Source organism: Meriones unguiculatus, chromosome X (genome assembly GCF_030254825.1).
Source record: "Meriones unguiculatus strain TT.TT164.6M chromosome X, Bangor_MerUng_6.1, whole genome shotgun sequence".
NCBI classification, from domain to species: domain Eukaryota; kingdom Metazoa; phylum Chordata; class Mammalia; order Rodentia; family Muridae; genus Meriones; species Meriones unguiculatus.
In genome coordinates, this window is record NC_083369.1 from 23,008,185 (window position 1) to 23,027,437 (window position 19,253).

At 34.9% G+C, this 19,253-nt stretch overlaps 1 protein-coding gene across 3 annotated transcripts in view; it reads left to right on the forward strand.

Annotated features, from left to right (window-relative positions):
* The window catches only part of Ar (androgen receptor), a 208,926-nt gene that overhangs the window by 154,173 nt on the left and 35,500 nt on the right, over positions 1-19,253 (forward strand). For all 3 annotated transcript variants that reach the window (XM_060375668.1, XM_060375667.1, XM_060375669.1), the window contains exon 3: positions 16,380-16,496. In XM_060375668.1, the coding sequence (XP_060231651.1) occupies positions 16,380-16,496 (117 nt within the window). The remainder of the gene's footprint in view (positions 1-16,379; positions 16,497-19,253) is intronic.

Consider the following 19,253-nt stretch of genomic DNA (forward strand, 5'->3'; position numbering starts at 1 on the left):
CAACAGAAATTATTATTCATTTCTACTATTACTATTATCACTGATCCCATCCTAGTGTATATACAGTTAGTATTTCACTGTGGATTTCATTAAAATTTTGCAAGTGGCTCAAACTGTACTTTTTTTCATATCCCTTTTTAACTATTTAATTACCTTTTATGGATTAATACGTATTCATATTCATTTCTCATACTTAAATTAGGCTGGGATTTTTTGTTATTGAGTTATATGTATGTTTTTAGTCTTACTGATAAAATCTTTTATCAAGTATGATATTTTTAAACTTTTTCTATTTTATAACATTTTCTATTTTACTTTTTGATCTTTAATTTTTATAAAATCAAATGTATCACTTTTGTTCTCTTATTTTTGGTGGGTTTTTTTTGTCATATCTAAAACTATTGCCTAATAAAAGTTCATGTGTATGTACTTCTGTGTTTTCCTTAAGAATCATATTTTAATGTTAAATTTGGTACAATGATTAATTTTCTTAATGTTTTGTACATGATGATAGGTATGGATCATAATTCATCCTCTTGCTTATAAACATCCTGCTGTCTTATCAACATTTTCTGAAAAGAAGTCTATTGTTATGAAATAGCATAGTGTTTTCATTACTATACATTTATGGTAAGGTCTGAAGTTAAAAAGAAGTCCAATTCCTATAAACTTGTCCTTCATTTTAAAATGGCTATGACTTTTTGGTAATCTTTGAATTCACATATAAATTTAATTTTACCAATCTTGATGGAAATTATAGCTATTTCTTTTTTGCACTACATGGTATTTATAAACATAGAGGGGCTTACAGAGCACCAAGTAGATCAATTTGATAAGAATTGTTGCATTAACAACCTAATATTTTCAAATTCAGTAACATAGGACTTTGTTTACAATGTTAATTCTGCATTTCCATGAGTTTGAGAGACTTTTCCATCTTTTGGTGTCTTCTTCAATTTCTTTCTTTGGTGTATTAATGTTTTCATTAAAAAATTTCACAACTTTCATTATATTAATTCCAAGTTATGTTAAGGCTGTTGTGAATAGCATAGTTTCCATGGTTTCTTTCTTGGTATATTAATCAATGGTCTATAAGGAGGCTGCTGAGTTTGAATGTTAATTTTGTGTTCTGGTAATTTTTTAATTTACTTTGCTTTATTTATTTAATAACTTTATACCCTGATCCCAGCCCTATCCCTCCTCTCTTCCCAGTCCTTCCTTTATGCTTCCTTCCTCCTATTCTATCCTCTCCTTCTTCTCAGAGAAGGGATGCCACTAAGGGATACCAAACAACCTTGACACCTCAAGTTACAGCAGAAATAAGCGCATCTTCTGGCCTTGAGGCCAGACAAAGCAGCCCAACTAGTGGAAAGGGATCCAAAGGCAGGCAACAGAGTCAGAGACAGACCCTACTTCCATTGTTAGGGGGCCCACATCATGACCAAACTGCACATCTGCTACATATGTGTAGGGGTCTATGTCCAGTCCATGCATACTCTTTGGTTGGTGGTTCAGTCTCTGTGAGGTTCTATAGGCCCAAGTTAGTTTATTCTGTAGGTCTTCTTGAGGGAGGATTTTCTTTCTGGTCTAATCTATTAAGTGTTCTGTAGACCTCTTGTATGCTTATAGGCCTCTCCTTTAAATTGGGGAAATTTTCTTCTATGATTTTGTTAAAAATATTTTCTGAAAAAAAAAAGGAAAATATTTTCTGTGCCTTGGAGCCTGGAATCTTCCTTTTCCTCTATTCCTATTAATATTGGGTTTCTTCTTTTCATGTTGCCTTGATTTCTTGGACAGTTTGTATCAGGAATTTTTTTAGATTTAACATTTTCTTTGCCAGATGCAGCGATTTCTTCCATTGTAACTTCAACACCCCAGATTCTTTCTTCCATCTCTTGTAGTCTGTTGGTTATGCTTATCTCTGTAGTTCCTGTTTTCTTCCCTGAGTTCTCCCTTTCCATTATTTCCTCCATTTGTGTTTTCTTTAATGTTTCCATTTCCACCTTCAGATCTTGAACCATTTTGTTGATTTCTTTCATCTGTTTGTATTTTTCTGCTTTTCCTTCAATTCCTTCACCTGTTTGTTTAAATTTTCCTCAATTTCTTTCATTTCTTTAATTATCTCCTTAAATTTAATTATTTAATTTAATTATTTCCTTTCTAAAGGCCACATATTGATTGGTTATATCTTTCTGTATTTCTTTATAGATGGGCATACTCTATTTTGACTTTATCTTCCAATATTTCTTTATGGATTTTATTCGTTTCTTCCATTCTCATCTTAGATTTAAGGTCATTTTCTTGAATTTAACTTATGTTGAGGTATCCAGGGATGCTTGTCCTTTGATAAATGAGTTCTGGAGATGCCATAGTGCTTTGGCTTTTGTTGATTGTGTTTTCATGCTGGCCTTTACTTATCTGGTTCTCTCGGGTGTTGGCTGTTAGTTTCTATTGCTTGCTGGAGTCGTGGGGTGTGCGAGGGTGGTGGGGAAAATCCGCTTTGCAGGAATGTGGTTGTTCATGAAGGATCCCTCCTAAGCTTTTTGAGTATGGTCACTGAATGGCTGTTGCTTCTCAGGGAATTGCTGCTGTTCTCCTCAGGTGTATGGTCTTATGGCCTAACTGGGCTCCTTGGGAGTCTTGGGGCTGACCTCTGTCTAGGAGAAATCCTGGAGACAGCTGCTCTGCCACTGGCTTTCTTGCTCTGAATTGAGTGAGCTGTTGCTGCACATACACTTTTTGTTGTTGTTGTGTGCAGCCCTCTTGAAGAAGCAGGGAGCACCGAAGTTTGGTCAGTTTCACTATGGGGACAGGTTGAGCTTTGGAACAGCATCTGGGGCTGATCCTGTGGATCCCAGGCTTCTGTATGTCTGAGGTTGGAGCTCTGTGCCCCAGTACCCAAGAGATTGCAATCAGTGGCTGGTGAGCACAGCACACAGACATGTGGCTAGAGACTAGAGCCCCTGAGCCTGCAGCAACCCAGGAACTTTTCTGGGAATTAGCTAGGTTCCCTGAGGTCTGACCTGATGTTTCTTTCATTGTTGTGGGGTTTCATTACAAGTGGGAGACTCAGCCTATGGTGTTTGGGGGCCCACAATTCACTCTGGGACGGTGAGTAGAGTATGCAGGCATGTGGCTCTATGCTGGCAACTGAGTGCCTACAGGAAGCCACGAAATTTTCTCAGGGAGAGGACTGGCTGGGTGACCTGCAGTAGGTTAGACTCAATTACTTCCTTCAACATGGGGCTCCCTCTTGACTGGGAAAGCCAGTTTTTGGTGTTGTGGGCCCTCATCTAAGTCTTAGTCAGTGATCAGAGCAGGCAGGCATGTGGCTCTAGGCTGGCAAACAAGCACCTGTAGAGGACCCAGGAACTCTGTGAGGGTTTAGCTGGGTGACCTGATTGTTTCCCACACCATGGGGGAATGCTCTCACCTGAGGAACACAACCGCTAGCGTTTTAGGGCCCACAATTCAGTCTGCTGGTCGCTGAGCAGTCACCGTTGTCCTGCTGATCAGCTACAGTGTGCTCTTGATGGAGCCATCTTGGATCCTTTATTTACCTCAGTTTGATTTAATTTGGTAGGCCAGACACATCAACAAATTTGTTCATTTCTTTTAGAACTCTCAGTTGAGTGTCCTTGTGATTCTCTAAATTTCTTCATTTTATCTCTCTTATCTCTCTTATCTCTCTTGGGTTCTCTCTCTTTTGGGTAAGTTGGCTAAAAATTGTTAATATTTCAAAGAGTAAAGCCTTCATTGATTCTTTGTATTGTTTTCATTTCTATTTTATTAATTTTAGTGCTGATTTTGACTCTTTTCTCATCTATAATTTGGTGTGTTGTTTGTGAATGTTCTTCCAAAACCTTCAGATACATTGTTAAGTTATGAATTTGTGCTCTCTCATTTTTTTTGATCAAGGAACTTAGTGATATAAACTTTTATTTTATAACTCTCTGTATTCTGCTCAATGGATTTTGGAATGTTGTGCTTTCATATTTATTCAGTTCTTAAAATTTCTAAATTTATTTTTGATTTCCTGCTTGACCCCATTCTCATCCAGGACTATGCTGTATAGTCTCCATGAGTTTGTGTAATTTCTCCAGTTCATATCATTAGTGCTATCAAGTTTTATCCCATTGTGGTCAAAATGTAAGATGTTGTTTCAATTTTCCTAAATTTGTTGAGACTATGTTTCTTTCCTGTTACATGACCAATTTTGGAGAAAGTTCTGTCCGCTGCTGAGAATATGTATTCTTTAGTGTTAATGGGCAATGATTTGTTAGGTCTATTTGATTTATGATGTTACTTAACACCAATTTTCCTCTGTTCATCTTTTATCCAGATTATCCACCTATTAATGAGAGTGGGATATTGAAGTTACACGCGCTATCACTATGTTGGGATTAATCTGTATTCTCAGATATAATAGCATTTCTTTTATTAAAATGGGTAAAACTGTTTTGGTCCATATATTCTTAGAATTTTAACGCACTTATGGTATATTGTTTCTATAACCAGGAAAAAGTGATCCTCTTTATTTATTCTGACTACTTTTGTTTTGAATCTATTTTATTAGATTTTAAATAGCTGTGTTTCTTGGCTTTATTTATATGGAATATCTTCTTGGATAATTGCGACCATTTAATACTTAATTATTATTGAACAATTTGTGTTAATAATGGTCAGTCTTTTTGTTTGTGATCTCATGTTTTCTTAGATGTCTTTTTTTTTATCTGTTTTGAACATTTATTTATTCCCTGTGGCCTCTTGGATATGTTTATACTTGTCTTCAAACTGAAGTACTTCTTCCAGTATTCTCTGTAGAGCTGTCTTGGTGATCATAAATTCCATTAATTAATGTGTTTCAGCATGGAATGTTTTTCTTTGTTCTTTAATATTAATAGATAGTTTTGCTGAGTATAATATTCTTGGTTAACATTTTGTCTTTCAGAACTTGGAATATATCTTAAGAGACCCTTCTGTCTTTCAAAGTTGTTTTTTTTTTTTATTAATTACAGTTTATTCACTTTTTATCTCACCATAAGCCCCTCCCTCTTCCCCTCCCGGTCCCACCCTCCCTCCCCCTTCTTTGCGCATGCCCCTCCCCAAGTCCACTGATAGGGGAGGTCCTCCTCTCCTTCTTTCTGATCTTAGTCTATCAGATCTCATCAGGAGTGGCTGCATTGTCTTCTTCTGTGGCCTGGTAGGGCTGCTCTCCCCTCAGGGGGAGGTGATCAAAGAACAGGCCTATCAGATTATGTCAGAGGCAGTCCCTCTTCCCATTACTACGTAACCCACTTGGACACTACACTGCCATGGACTACATCTGTGCAGGGGTTCTAAGTTATCTCCATGCATGGTACTTGGTTGGAGTATGAGTCTCTGGGAAGACCCCTGTGTTCAAATTTTTTGGTTTTGTTGCTAGCCTTGTGGAGTTCCTGTCCTCTCCAGATCTTACTATTTCCCACTTCTTACATAAGATTCTCTGCACTTTACCCAACAGCTGGCCATAAGTCTCAGTGTCTGCTTTGATGGTCTGCAGGGCAGAGCCTTTCAGAGGCCCTCTGTGACAAGTTCCTAAATCAAAAATAGTAGATATTATCCTGATGGACCTGCTTTTATAACTGATATGACCTTTCTCTCTCAACTTTTAATCCTCTTTCTTAAGTCTGGACATTTAATATTTTAACTATGATATGTGTGACAAAGTTTGTTTTTTGGACCTCTCTCTTTGGAGTTCTGTGGAATTCTTGCATATGTATGGGCATTCTTTACTCTTGGATTAGGAAATTTTCTTCTATGACTTTCTTGTTTTAATTAAATTTTTGTTTTCTTACATTAATTACATTTATTCGCTTTGAATCCCAGCTATAGGTTCCTCATTCCCTCCCAATCCCACCTCAGCTCCTTCATCTCCTCCCATGCCCCTCTCCAAGTCTACTGATAGGGGAGGTCCTCCTCTCCTTCCATCTGACCCTAGCTTATCAGTTCTTATAAAGACTGGCTGCAATGTCCTCCTCTGTGGCCTGGCAAGACTGCTCCTCCCTCAGGGGAGTTGGCCTAAGGGCTAGCCACTGAGTTCATGTCAGAGACAGTATATTTAGCCTATCTTATAGGACTATATAAATAAGTATATACCATATGTGTTTTTCTGCTCCTGGCATACCTCACTCAGAATGATCTTTTCTAGATCCCACGATTTGCCTGCAAATTTCATGATTTCCTTGTTTTTAATTGCTGAGTAGTATTCTATTGTGTAAAAGTACCACAATTTCTGTATCCATTCCTCTGTTGAGGGACATTTGGGTTGTTTCCAGGTTCTAGCCATTTCAAATAAAGCTGCTACAAACATGGTTGAGCAAATGTCTTTGCTGTGTACTTGAACATCTTTTAGATATATGCCTAGGAGTGGTATAGCTGGATCCCGAGGAAGCACTATTCCTAATTGTCTGAGAAAGCGCCAGATTGATTTCCAAAGTGGTTGTATGACTTTACATTCCCACCAACAATGGAGGAGAGTCTCCTTTCTCCACAACCACTTCAAAATGTGCTGTCACTTGAGTTTTTAACCTTTGCCATTCTGACAGGTGTAAGGTGAAATCTCGGGGTCGTTTTGATTTGCATCTCTCTGATGGCTAAGGATGTTGAGCATCCCTTTAGGTGTTTCTCTGTCATTCTATATTCCTCTACAGAGAATTCTCTGTTTAGCGCAGTACCCCATTTTTAATTGGATTGCTTGGTTTATTGCTTTTTAATTTCTTTAGTTCTTTATATATTCATATTCTGGATATCATCCCTCTGTTAGATATAGGGTTGGTGAAGATCCTTTCCCAATCTGTAGGCTGTCATTTTGTTCTGATGACAATGCCTTTTGCTTTACAGAAGCTTTTCAGTTTCTTGAGGTCCCATTTATCAGTTGTTGCTTTAAGAGCCTGTGCTGTTGGTGTTCTGTTCAGGATGTTGTCTCCTGTGCCAATGAATATTATATCTTTAAATATTACCCAGAATTCTCTAGTAAACCCAAAAGGTTGTAGGATGCTGTTTGACTAGAACACAATATATTTACTTGTTTACCATCAATTTTTATTTTTAAAATTTATTTTTAGTCAGTTTAAGTAATTTGTATCTTTATAATAATTACCTTATTAAGTAATTAAAGTTGTCATACATTTGGATAAATTCACACAATTATAGATGCTTCAGGGACAGAGACAGGCAAACTTAATATAATAGAGGCTAAGCCAGAGAAACCCCAGTGATGTTATCTTTAGCTGGGAGTAATTTTCCATTCCTGATATTTGTAAGTAAGCCTTTTCAACTGGAATGTCACAAGCCTCTTCGCTCTGGATTATTAAAAATTATTCATGATTTGGAGCCAAAGATGACCTTTTTTGTTTTCCAAGGAAATTTCTGGTACCCCATTGCTGTAAATTTTCTCCAGAATACAAAATCCCTTAGATGCCTAGGTACTTTCGGGACAGAGAAAATGATGGGATGAAGTAAACATTGTTTGTCAGCTGCTGTTACTCAAGTTAGCCATTGTGTGATTTGGTTCTAAAGAGAAGTTTTCCCTATAAAGTTTCCCCTACTATCCTGTACCTTTGAATTCTCTTTGCTTTTGAAATCACAATGCAAAAGAGTGATTTATTCATTCTACATTAAAAAGCAATCTTAATCCACTGGTCTGGGATGATTTCTCATTTTGTCAGTAGCTGTTTTTCTCACAGTTCAGTTGATGGCAGCATTTGGGAAGGATTTATCAATAATACTTTTGTTTTAATTTTGTTAAGACAAAATGATATTTATATGTCTTTATACAGTAAAATATGATTATATGCATATATCAAATCAAAGTAATAAACACTTGCATCTCATCAAATGTTAATCATTTTCATGTGCTGGAAACATTGATACTTATTTCTTTCTTGTTAGTTTAAAATCTAATGTAGATTTTCATAGATAGTAGCTAGCCTACTTGATATAAAGAACCACAACCAATTCTTTATATGAAAGTTCTTTAAGGAACTCAAATATATGGGCAACTAGTACATTATCTAGTAGATAATGTAGATGGAGCTTTCACTACGGATGAAGTATTCCTGACCTGCAAGCTCTGATGCAAAAACACAAATTACTAGAGATGCACATAACATTCCAACACTATCCCACAAGTTTTCAAATGACAGTATCCTGGTCACATCTGTTGTTACATTCTCCAGTTGTTAATACATAGTAATCACTGGGGTGCAAACTAAAACAGAGGTTAGGAAACAAACAAACAAACAAAAAAATCAAACACGTTCTGCCTTATGATGGTTTTAAGAAGAAATTTTTTTCTTAAATCGAAGAACGTAGAATCGTGAATTTGATACCAAGCTTAGCTTCATGGCAATACTGTGCATCCCCAAATTTTTAATTTTAAAAAAGAAAAAAAAATGATACAAAGAAAAAGTGTCAGTGTGCTTGATCAAGGCTAATTGAATATTTTGGCATTTCTGATGACTAACATATCATAAACTTCACAACCTGTTTCATGTGTCAATCTTGGCTCTTTCCAACTTCCATTCCTTATTAAACACATCATGCTCTCTGCCTGAAACGCCCTCCAATGATTTGTTTACTTAGAAAAAAAAAGTGTGTTTTTATTAAGAATTCTTTTTCTGCGAAATGAAATTTCTACGAAATTCTTTATCTGAAGAGTTTAACATTTGTTAGTTTTTAGAATTTCTTTTTGCAGATTATTATCCTGTCATTTTATCTTCTGATGTATTGTGTAACAATTGCTACTATTTTGCTCAGTTTTTAAAAATTTTTTTCAGTCCTTTCAAAATTTGATCATTTACATTTCCATATTTGCATGGCTCATGACATTTTTACTGAATGCTTATTGATTTACAAACAGTATTGCATTTAAATTTTGCAACAGATCTGTGTATTTCATAGAAAGCTAAATTCACGTCTACCAAGTTGCAGCTAATAAGAGCCAGAAGAAGGACTTGAACACTAACCATAAACCTGCCATGTTACCATGCTCTACTTCTTACTGAGTATATTATATTGATCCCTCTCTCTGTAGTTTCCACTGATTTTTCTGTGAATATAATATCAATCCTCAGAAGCATTTGTGAAGCTTTTCTAGAATCAGAAATAAATTTTGGATTCTTAGTGTTTTGGGTTCATTGTGGTATAACTTCTTAGGAGAACATTATACAAAATAATCCTTCGGAGAAGCATGAAAGAATGGAGGGGGGGGGAAGCTATAAAAGAATTGCAGGCTCCCGTTCGCCTCTCCCATTAGTGCATATATTCTCAGTGAAATTTCAGTGACTTGTAATGCGGGAAATATTTTTTAGTTTATCTATATGCTGTCATATAGATCAACATTACCTTAATAAGGTTAAGCTTAGGCTTCTCTTTCTGAATCCTTTTCTCCTCCTTCTCGTCTTCTCTTCTTTCTTTTCTTTATCTTCTCTTCTCTTCTTCCCTGCGTTCTTCCTTCTCATCAAACTTACCCTCCCTTATCTCCTTTTTCTCTTTATCCCCCACTTTGCTCTTCTATTCCTCTTTCTCCTTCCCTCTCTCTCCCACTTTAATCTTGCAATAAGCATATAAGTGTTTCATAAGTGTCACAGAACACAATAACCATCTTGGTTAGTAGCTTTAGATATATTTTTTAGGAAATCAAATCAGAACAGCAGTCTAGAATCAAACTACAAAGAAGATGTGAGCCTGAGCTGTATGTTAAATTTCAGTTTTCAAATTCCATTTCAGGTGATTTTATATTTTTTAATAATATAGGAAGAGTCTGAATAATTAAAGCCCTATATTGTGTAACACCTGATAAGTAAACAACATAAAATACACACCTGAGAGCTATACGATAAAATATCTCAGGTATCACTTCAGCCTTAATCAACTTTTCTTGAGTTCGTCATGATTCTAGGAGAATGTTCACTTTGCTTATGATTTATCAGTTAACTAGCATTTTCTAGATACTTCACACACATTCTTTTAAATGTCACAGCTGTGCACAGGGGCATTCATACACCTCCTTTTTTTTTCAGAAAGATAATGAATAATAAAAGTTTTATTGTTAACCCCAGTTGTAATATTTGACACTACTAGGTAGAATTTCTGGGATTTTCAAGCATGCCCTTCAACACCTAAATCTGTGCTCTTAGCACACCAAGCTATTTTCCTTAAGTAACAACCAATAGATTTATGGTGTGTGCCTGATAGCCTCTTAGTGTCTAGGCTACCTATGAATTTACCAAGTTCTTCACTCCCAGTCTGTCATTTCATGTAATGAAACTGAGGTTCAGAGGAAAATACTGGCTTTGCCAAGCCCCATGGTAACATAAGCCATGACCTAAACATCCTAGCCTCATTCCAAAGCTCTCAATATATTCGCATATATTTGTATTAGTGCGTCTTTGTGTGAACTTACATTATCTTTGTGTGAACTTACATTATTACATAACTTACCTACTAGACTACCAGCATGTAAAAGGCAAGAAGCGATCATTTCTCTTTCTCACCTAAAGACACTAGTGGTCTTCAGCAAGGTTGTCTTAACTGCTAATTGATGTTTGGGATCCAAATAAAATTTTCTGTCCCTTTTTAAAACAGTAGTTTTCCTAATTCCTCAGTGTGGTTAACACACAACGCACTTGCTGTGAATGGGGACTATAGTAGGAACCAAGGTGTGCTGGGAGTCACATTTTGTGTTCTCATTGAAGTGTTATGGTCTGCAGTCTTTCCATGACTGGTATGCATGTGTCTACTGAAATTCGGACAGAGGGAAGGAACTTAACAAGATTAACAAGGTAAACATAGACATGTATAACAAAACTGGGTAACTATGAAATGTTAAATAGTTAAAACAACTCCCCAGTTCCACAGAAATGTAGTAATCTGTCTCAAAGTAACCACTATTTATCAATTTCTGTATATTCCTTCAGATGTTATATACATTTATAAACATAAGCAAAATACAACAATTTTAATTACCCCACTAATACTTGTATATTAAAAAAATTACAGGATATCTTGGAGACTATTCCATATTGTTAAATACAAAATTGGTTTTAATGGGTGAAGTGTTACATAATTCAATTATTCTTGCATTTATGGATATTCATGATGTTGTGAATCATGTGCTGTTATAACAATACTGTACTGATTATCTGTGTATATGTAATGTCACACATGTGAAAACATGCTGAGTCAAAGTATGTGTATATATATTTTTTTATTTTAAAGGTTTTTAAAAGAGAAGTTGAAATGCATGTGATCAGTACACTGATATCCAGAAACACATCAGTTGGATAAAACATGTAAAGACGGAATCATGTTTTTAAAGCATAATTGATTCTGCCTAGGCTGTGATACTATTGATATAAACAAACCCCAGAGGTCCTCTTTGACAAAATTATGTGGAGAGAAAATTATAAATGGTTCCAGACCGAAGTAGGAGGGAGTAAAGCAGAACGTTACTTATTTTTAAGTTAATTAACAATCTAAATTTATTTTCTCCTCTTCATATTAGTCCGGCCTTTTGCTACAGCTCAGGCTCCATTCCTAGACCTGTCTACACTGTTCTACAAATTCAAGAGCAGTAAACTGGTAGAAACAGCTAACTAGGACTCCACAGGATTTGGAGAATTTTCAAAACAGTCTTCAACTTAGTGTTCATCTAGAGGTTCTAGGTTATGTTCCTATTGTATCTGTTGCAAAACCTACTGAGAATAAAATGTAGCTCATAGAAGAAGCAGCTATCTGACACAAAATGTCATTTAGACCAGAACTATAAACTTCAGTGACCAAATGCACATTGTTATGACCAGAATTAATAATTCCATATTTTAATACTTTAATATACTAAGTATAGATTTGTAATATGCTTACTGCAAAACATAGATAATCAAATAGATATGTTAACTAATTGTTGTGTGATATATACATATATCAACATATCACATTTTGCCCCATAAATTATATATACCACTATTTCTCAAAGTATTAGGGGGAAATGGGAGTAGATGAGCTCTTGGAATTTACATATTAAAATGGGAACTAGCCAAATATCCTGTTTGTTAACATAATTTTTGTTGTTTTAACAACCCAGAATATCTATAAACGTACTTCCAAGTTACATAGAAGCAATCATTCATGTTCTTTTTTATAAATATGGAATGATTTAATTAATTCCCTAATATCGACACTTAATATCGACACTTATATGACTTGTTTAAATAATGCTACAATAACTTCTTTGTGCATATCTCATTATTTATTAGAAGTTAGATTTTTTTTAGTAAAGATATATGTATTCTCACTTATTTTAAAAAGTTATCAAATATGTCCCTTCACCAATACTTAATATTTAATCTCATATGCAATATAGCATGCAAAATGCTATTTAATTTGTCTTTCTATTATTTTAGGGAATTTGACCTATTTTCACATATTTCATATATTTTGTTTCTTCTTATATTTGCCTATTCATTCTGTTTCCTATTTTCCTATTGTACTGTTTTTTAATTTTTTATCTAATATAGAAAAAACTAAAAAAATAACTATAATAAATCCAACGGTTCAGTTGATCAATGGGCTAGTAAAATAGCCACAGTTATCAAAAGATAAAATACAAATAATCAGTCGACATTTTAAAAAGTTTTCTCCTTTACTCACCATCAGAGAAATGCAAGTTAAAACTACATTGAGATTTCAAGTTGCCCCGAAGATGATGACAGTCACTAAGAAAATAAAAACATGTGCTGGATTGTATGTGGACAAAAGGGAATCTTTATACAATGTAGGTTGAAATATAAATTAGTCCACTGACTATGGATAATGTAGGAAACTAAGAGCCGATATACCACATGACTAGGCTGTATTACCCCTGCATGGTTAACCACAAAATTCCAAACAAAGTATCACAGTGTGCACACCCATGTTTACTGAAGCATCATTCACCTTAACCTGGGGATCCAACAACAGAATAGTCTATGAAAAATATGTCATGTACACAATGTAATTTTTTTAGCATAAAGAGTAAAGTTTTGTTCTTTGCAGGAATACAGATCTGCAGGATATAATTACATTAAGTGAATTATGTCAGTCTCAGAAAGACAAATATCATATTTTTTTTCATTTGTGCGTCCCAGAGTTTTATATTGGTGCATAAAATTATTAACCTGCCAATCTGGAACCATATAGTGAATATTTTTTAATTCATACAGTAAACTAAAATGATGTATTATATAAGGTATATATGCTTTGGGCTTTTCTTATTTCTCTTATTAACTAACCTCTATGAAAGTATTGAGATATTATAATTGTAATGTTTTAAAAATAATTTAAATGCCTGTTTGTGAATATCTTACTATTTTTCTTTTCAAAAATTATCTGAGCATTGTTTCACATTTTATTTTTGGAGATACATTTTGGGATTATTTTGAAAAGGTTTTTGTTTAGATTGTTTTAAATTTGTATACTTCACTAGGAGAGAATGGGTCTTTAGAATATTATATATTTTCTTTAAAGACTATTATACATCTTTCCATTTTATTCAGACCTTGTCTTACATATTTCAATAATTTATTTTATTTTGATTTATAAGTTAAAACCTAAAACTCTCTATAGAGAGTATGAGAAACTATTTTTTCAGCCTTCACCGTAGGTTAATAATGATGATAGGTCAACACTTTCTTCATTTACATGACAAAATTAGACTAATAGTGGTCAAGTCACCTACCATATTCCTTAGTTCACAATGGTGTGGTCTTTTTATGAGTGGAAAAGAGAGAGCTTAATCAGACATTGATGAGAAGTCACACTGGGTGAAAATATTGTGGGTCTGACAGAAATGAAGAGAAGGAGGTTATGGAAAAAAGTTCAGTTCCTGCTGAAGCATGGAATCATATTCAAGGTTTATGATTTACAAAAAAAAGGGACCAGGAAAGAAATGCAGAACATAAGCAGGTCAATAATTTCAGAGCTAAATGCATGCAGAGTACTTCTTGCCCATTATATGACCCTGCTGAGAGTTATAAAAATTATTAAAATGCATGTTCTCTTTGCAATTCTACAGTGGATCCTTATATGCTTTAACATTATTTAACATGAGAAAGAATATATTTTGCCAATCATTACAAAATGTCTTTTTGTAAGAACTTGATAATAGATTGTTGCTACATTTTTGTTATTGAAGTATAAATAATATCAAAGAGTGGAGTTTAATGTTTAGTCTCTGCTGAACAGGAGATAAATAGGTCTTTGTATTAGCTGTGCTAATTGTTCAGCCACCTAGACTACAGCATGAAATTATATGACCTTCTAAAACCAACTTGAAGCAGACCCCCATCCTACTTAGAAATTTCTCTGTCAACTGAAAATACAGAAGCTGACTATAAACAAAAGATATCTGACACACGCAGAATGCTGTTTCTTCAGACTATAATCATTCACAGGACATCTCCATTGTGTGCGACTTTCAAATGTTATCCTGGCTCTATCACTAACTTGTTCTGGCTTAGTGCATCTCCATATATTATGACCATTTCATACCTTAAGAACTACAAATTGTATTAAAACTTTTTATTAGAATGCTTTTAATGACCTTAACCAGTCAGATTTTGTGTCACTGTCACTGTTGAGTCAGTGCTACAAAGATACAGTAAGCTTCCTAGAAGAAGGTCTCTCTCAACAGAGTCCAGAAACATTACAAACTGAGTCATAATTCAAGAAGATGTGGGGAGAACTATTTTGCCAGTATGTTATAGAGGTAATTTAAGCCTTGTGTAGAGGAGTGGGCTTGATGTGACCAAACAGTATTTTAAATTCTTTCTCATTTATTGGAGTCATAGCCTTAGAGCAAACCAAGGATATAATGGCAAGCAGGTCAATATTCCTAAAGAGCATAGATGAAAGAGCACCTGTAACAAATACTTAAAACTCAGTTCAGCATCACATTAAAAATTATCCATTATGATTGAAAAGATTATTACTGAGATCCAAGGTTTGTTCAATATGCGCAAATAACTAAATACAACTCACCACATCAAGAGAATGAAAAATAAAAATCATGTGATCGTTTCGGCAAAGATCGAAAAAGTATTTGACAAAATTTATCTCATGATAAGTACTCTGAATAAACTAGATAAATGTTCCCTTAGCAAAAACTAATAGTCTTTTATAAACCTGTAGTTACTATCATACTTGTGACTAAAAAAATAAAAATAAATGACAAGGATTTACATTCCCCTTATGACTGTTCAACATGATGCTGGAAGTTAAATCCTGTTTCATTGTAATGACCCTTATTTTTGTTAGCTTGGGGGTATTTAATCATTTTTGTATGTACTTTGCTCAAGAATTTTACTAAACTTGTAAACAAATCAAATATGATAGACATATCATTATTATAATATAGAACCCTACAGATGTCAGCCTTATCATGAAATAGAATAAATAATAAAGAATAGGCCTTTTAAAACAAAACCTGTTTTCTTGCATCTTGTCTTATCCATAATCCAACATGTACAGAGTACCTGAGAATGCATTTAGAACTATTTCTGTGGTGACTCTTTACTTAATCATCTCTATGTTCTGCGTGCATATTAATTGTGTTTGTGTTTATCAGGGGCCTATGTGGAGCTTGTATTGGGAGCAATGCAACAAAAGCAAAGTGCTGAGCAAAACACATTTTTTTCTCTTTTAGTTGACCACATCTTCCTTTAAGTAATTCTCATTCTGAAATGCGGAGAAGGGTTTCTCTGCATATCTGTAAGGATTCAACTTGTACATTGTTGTGAATTTTTTTCCCTCTACTGACTTCAGAGGACTTCCTTTTGCTTCCTGTGATTCATCACATAAAGAGTGGGCTTTATTTCTGGCTTTTAAAACCTACAAACCTTGGAGTGCCTTCACTAGCAATGTAACAGAGATCACAAAAAAAATTAATGTACTGTTTTTTTTTAAAGCTTCTGATTAGCTCAAGTATGAATCTATGCATGATTACAGGCGTTAGTAGGAGGATACATTGACTAAGCCAGCATCTCTCCTGTGCCAAGCTAACAGAATGATAATTTCCACAACTGGACGTTTTCTCAAGGGGACTCCTGGCTTTTAGTCAAGCTAAAGCATCTTTCTTTCAAAAGCAGTAAATAGTCCTAATAATGGAAGTGTTAGCAGTATTCGAATTGTCAATATTTATTAAAACTCCTATGAAATGGATTCTGTGTAATCAACTAGTTTGGAACCATTGTCTTTCAATTTATAGTATATATCATTGTTTTCTTGCCTAGAAAAACTCAAGGAACGAAGCTCTGGGGAAGCATTAACAGATCTATTATTATTTCATTTTTTTCTCTCAGGAAAACAGAAGTATCTATGTGCCAGCAGAAATGATTGCACCATTGATAAATTTCGGAGGAAAAATTGTCCATCTTGTCGTTTGCGGAAATGTTATGAAGCAGGAATGACTCTGGGAGGTATGATATTTTTCTTTTGTTTTTCTCCTTGTCCTTCTGCTCACCTTCATCATTTATAATTATTGCCTTAGACCTGATTCTCCTCTGTAATATTTCTAAGAGTACCAGCTATGCAATAGATTCAAGCTGACCTTCTCATGGTGCCTTTTTTGATTTTGCCTATGACATTCATAACTTTGGAGTTTGCCATAGGGTAGGGAGGCATGAAGTGAGGATAAGAAACCAACAGAAGATGAATGAGGGTTATGCATTTTGGATTCAGTTCCTCTAGTGATATACTGACACTGGACTGATGCTGTTCAGTGGTAGGGATGAGAGAAGCAAGTAATCAAAACTGTCACAGGTGCAGGATGACCATGGCACAGGCAGGCTCTGAACACCTGGGACTATCCTTCAGCTAACTGCTGTATATACTGTAGAGACAGCCAACTGGAGTGTGAAGCTGCTTCTCTTTGGATCCTGTAACTAAGGTACCAAACAGAGCCAATTTCCTTTCCTGTGTCTCCCAGAAATCAGCAGGCTTTTTAATCATTTCCTTTTCTTTAAAAAAACCATTGATCATTTCCAAAAGCATTTTCCCAGTGGCACTGTAGCTTCTTAGAAGATATAGTAGCCCTTTCAAGAGTGACCCTTTATCATAAGGCTCTGTGTCTCATGAGCTTATCTCTACCATGAGCTCTGTCATCATTCCAAAATACTACTTGATTATCACATTTCCCCTTTTCTATTTTTTCATATTTTCATCTGCCCCATGCCCTGCTGCTTGTTGCTTTCAAATAGATGCATCTTTCATGAGAAAAAAAGAAGCTCATTAGTGTATATTGATTTAGAAATGGAACTCAAAGAAAAACAAATCTATTTCTGGGTGCCTAAAACTATAGCCTTATATTTGATTACTCACTATCATTATAGATGACTACATACTTCCCTCCTCACAGACCAATAGTACTTTTGTCCAGACCATAGTACTGCAAGGAAATTGTTCCAGGCTGCATCTGGAAGTTTCAATAGTAGCATCTCAAGTAATGTGTAGTAGGTTCAAGCACCGCAGGGAACTACATCAAAATAGATTGAAATATTTTACAAAATCAAACCTTTCTTTCTTTCTTTTTTTTTTTTTTTTTTTTTTTTTTTGCTTGTTTGCTCTACTCTAAGGATTTCCTATAGTTGTGGTCTATGGTGGGGAAGGAGACACAGACCATTGGGAAGGGCAGGTAGAAATCCTAAATCCAGAGAGATGACAGAGAGAAGGATTGACAGAAGAGATTTTACTACATTCATGTTGTATGTCCTGAGCTAGTGCTCTCATATACTCATTTCTCAATTATTTAACCTCAGTTATTTAACCACTCAATTAATATCCTCAGTTATTCAACCACTGTATATTTAACCACTGTATATTTTAAGTATATTTAGGACCCCTATCTTGCCATTGTACTCCTTGTTAAGAGATTAGTTTCATATCAGAGCTTGCATTTTCCATTACAAAAAGAAAAGAAAAGAGGGTCTTCTGATATGATTACAGTAAACCTCTTTGGAAAAGAAATCTACATATGACTATATGGTGTAGCACTTAGACATAAATTTCTGAATTAAGTCACTGAAAAAGTGATACACTGATTAGTTCACTAAAAAAAAAAAATAAAAATTGTCAAATTGAATGGGCCTGGTGAATAAAATTCTGAATTGCTATGAATGGTTTTCACCTCAGTTTCCTTCCCATATATCACTGAATGTCAGGTATATAAAAGACAGCACATTAGTCACTAGATAGTCAGGCAAAGAAACGTCGTCAGGAAAAACAGAAGATGGATGCCCACTGAATACAAGAATCTTTTTTTGTTTCCTTTTGCCATACAGGGGATTGAACCTAGAACCTTGGTCATGCTAAGCAAGTATTATTCCACAGACATATGAGCCAAGCCAACTCACAGAAGGGTTAATTGATGTTGTGTACATGACTTTACCTTTGAAGTCAGGCCTAGGTTAAAAGCCTAGATCCATTTTTTTTCTCCATGCCCCCTGTGCATTTCATTTTCATTACCCATAATTTATAGATACTATCCTCATAGTTACACTTAGGATCAAATGAAAAGGTGAATAAGCATCTTTGAGTAGTTACTAGACAAATTTGAGGAGTTATTATTGCAATGAGGTCACCAACCTATTAGATAGATAGATACAGGCTGTTCTTAACATGTCTAACGACTTTCTACTTAAGTAGCTTGGCTTGCCATATAATATGGGATATGTAACAACAAACAGTGGATCACCAAAAATCACTTCTGGTTACCTCACACTGAAAACTGCTACCAGCATAATACTTAAAATATGATTTAAGTAATTTTTAAGAGTACATGTTAATGTTGAAGTATCAAGTCAGTGAATACCAAGGTGTTTATCCTCTTAGGCTTAAAATATAAAACTTTGCACATTGGTGGAGTTACCACTGTATCCCCTACTTCTTTACATAAGCTCTTCCAAAGTTTATTGTTAACTTACAGTATCAGTATATAACACATTTTTATTCAAACACCAGAAAGATAAAAGAAAGCACCAGTACATAATGGACTTTGTGACTATATTGGCAATATCCCTGCATTTTCATAAGATTTGGCTTTAACATTGGCTTTTTCATTGCCTTCAAGAAGAATTCACATACTTTTAGTTCCTTTTCTATGTCACTCACACTATAATTATAGCATGAAGAAGCAGTTAAGACTGTGGTGTTGTGCAGGTCCCTTTACCCTCCCAGAG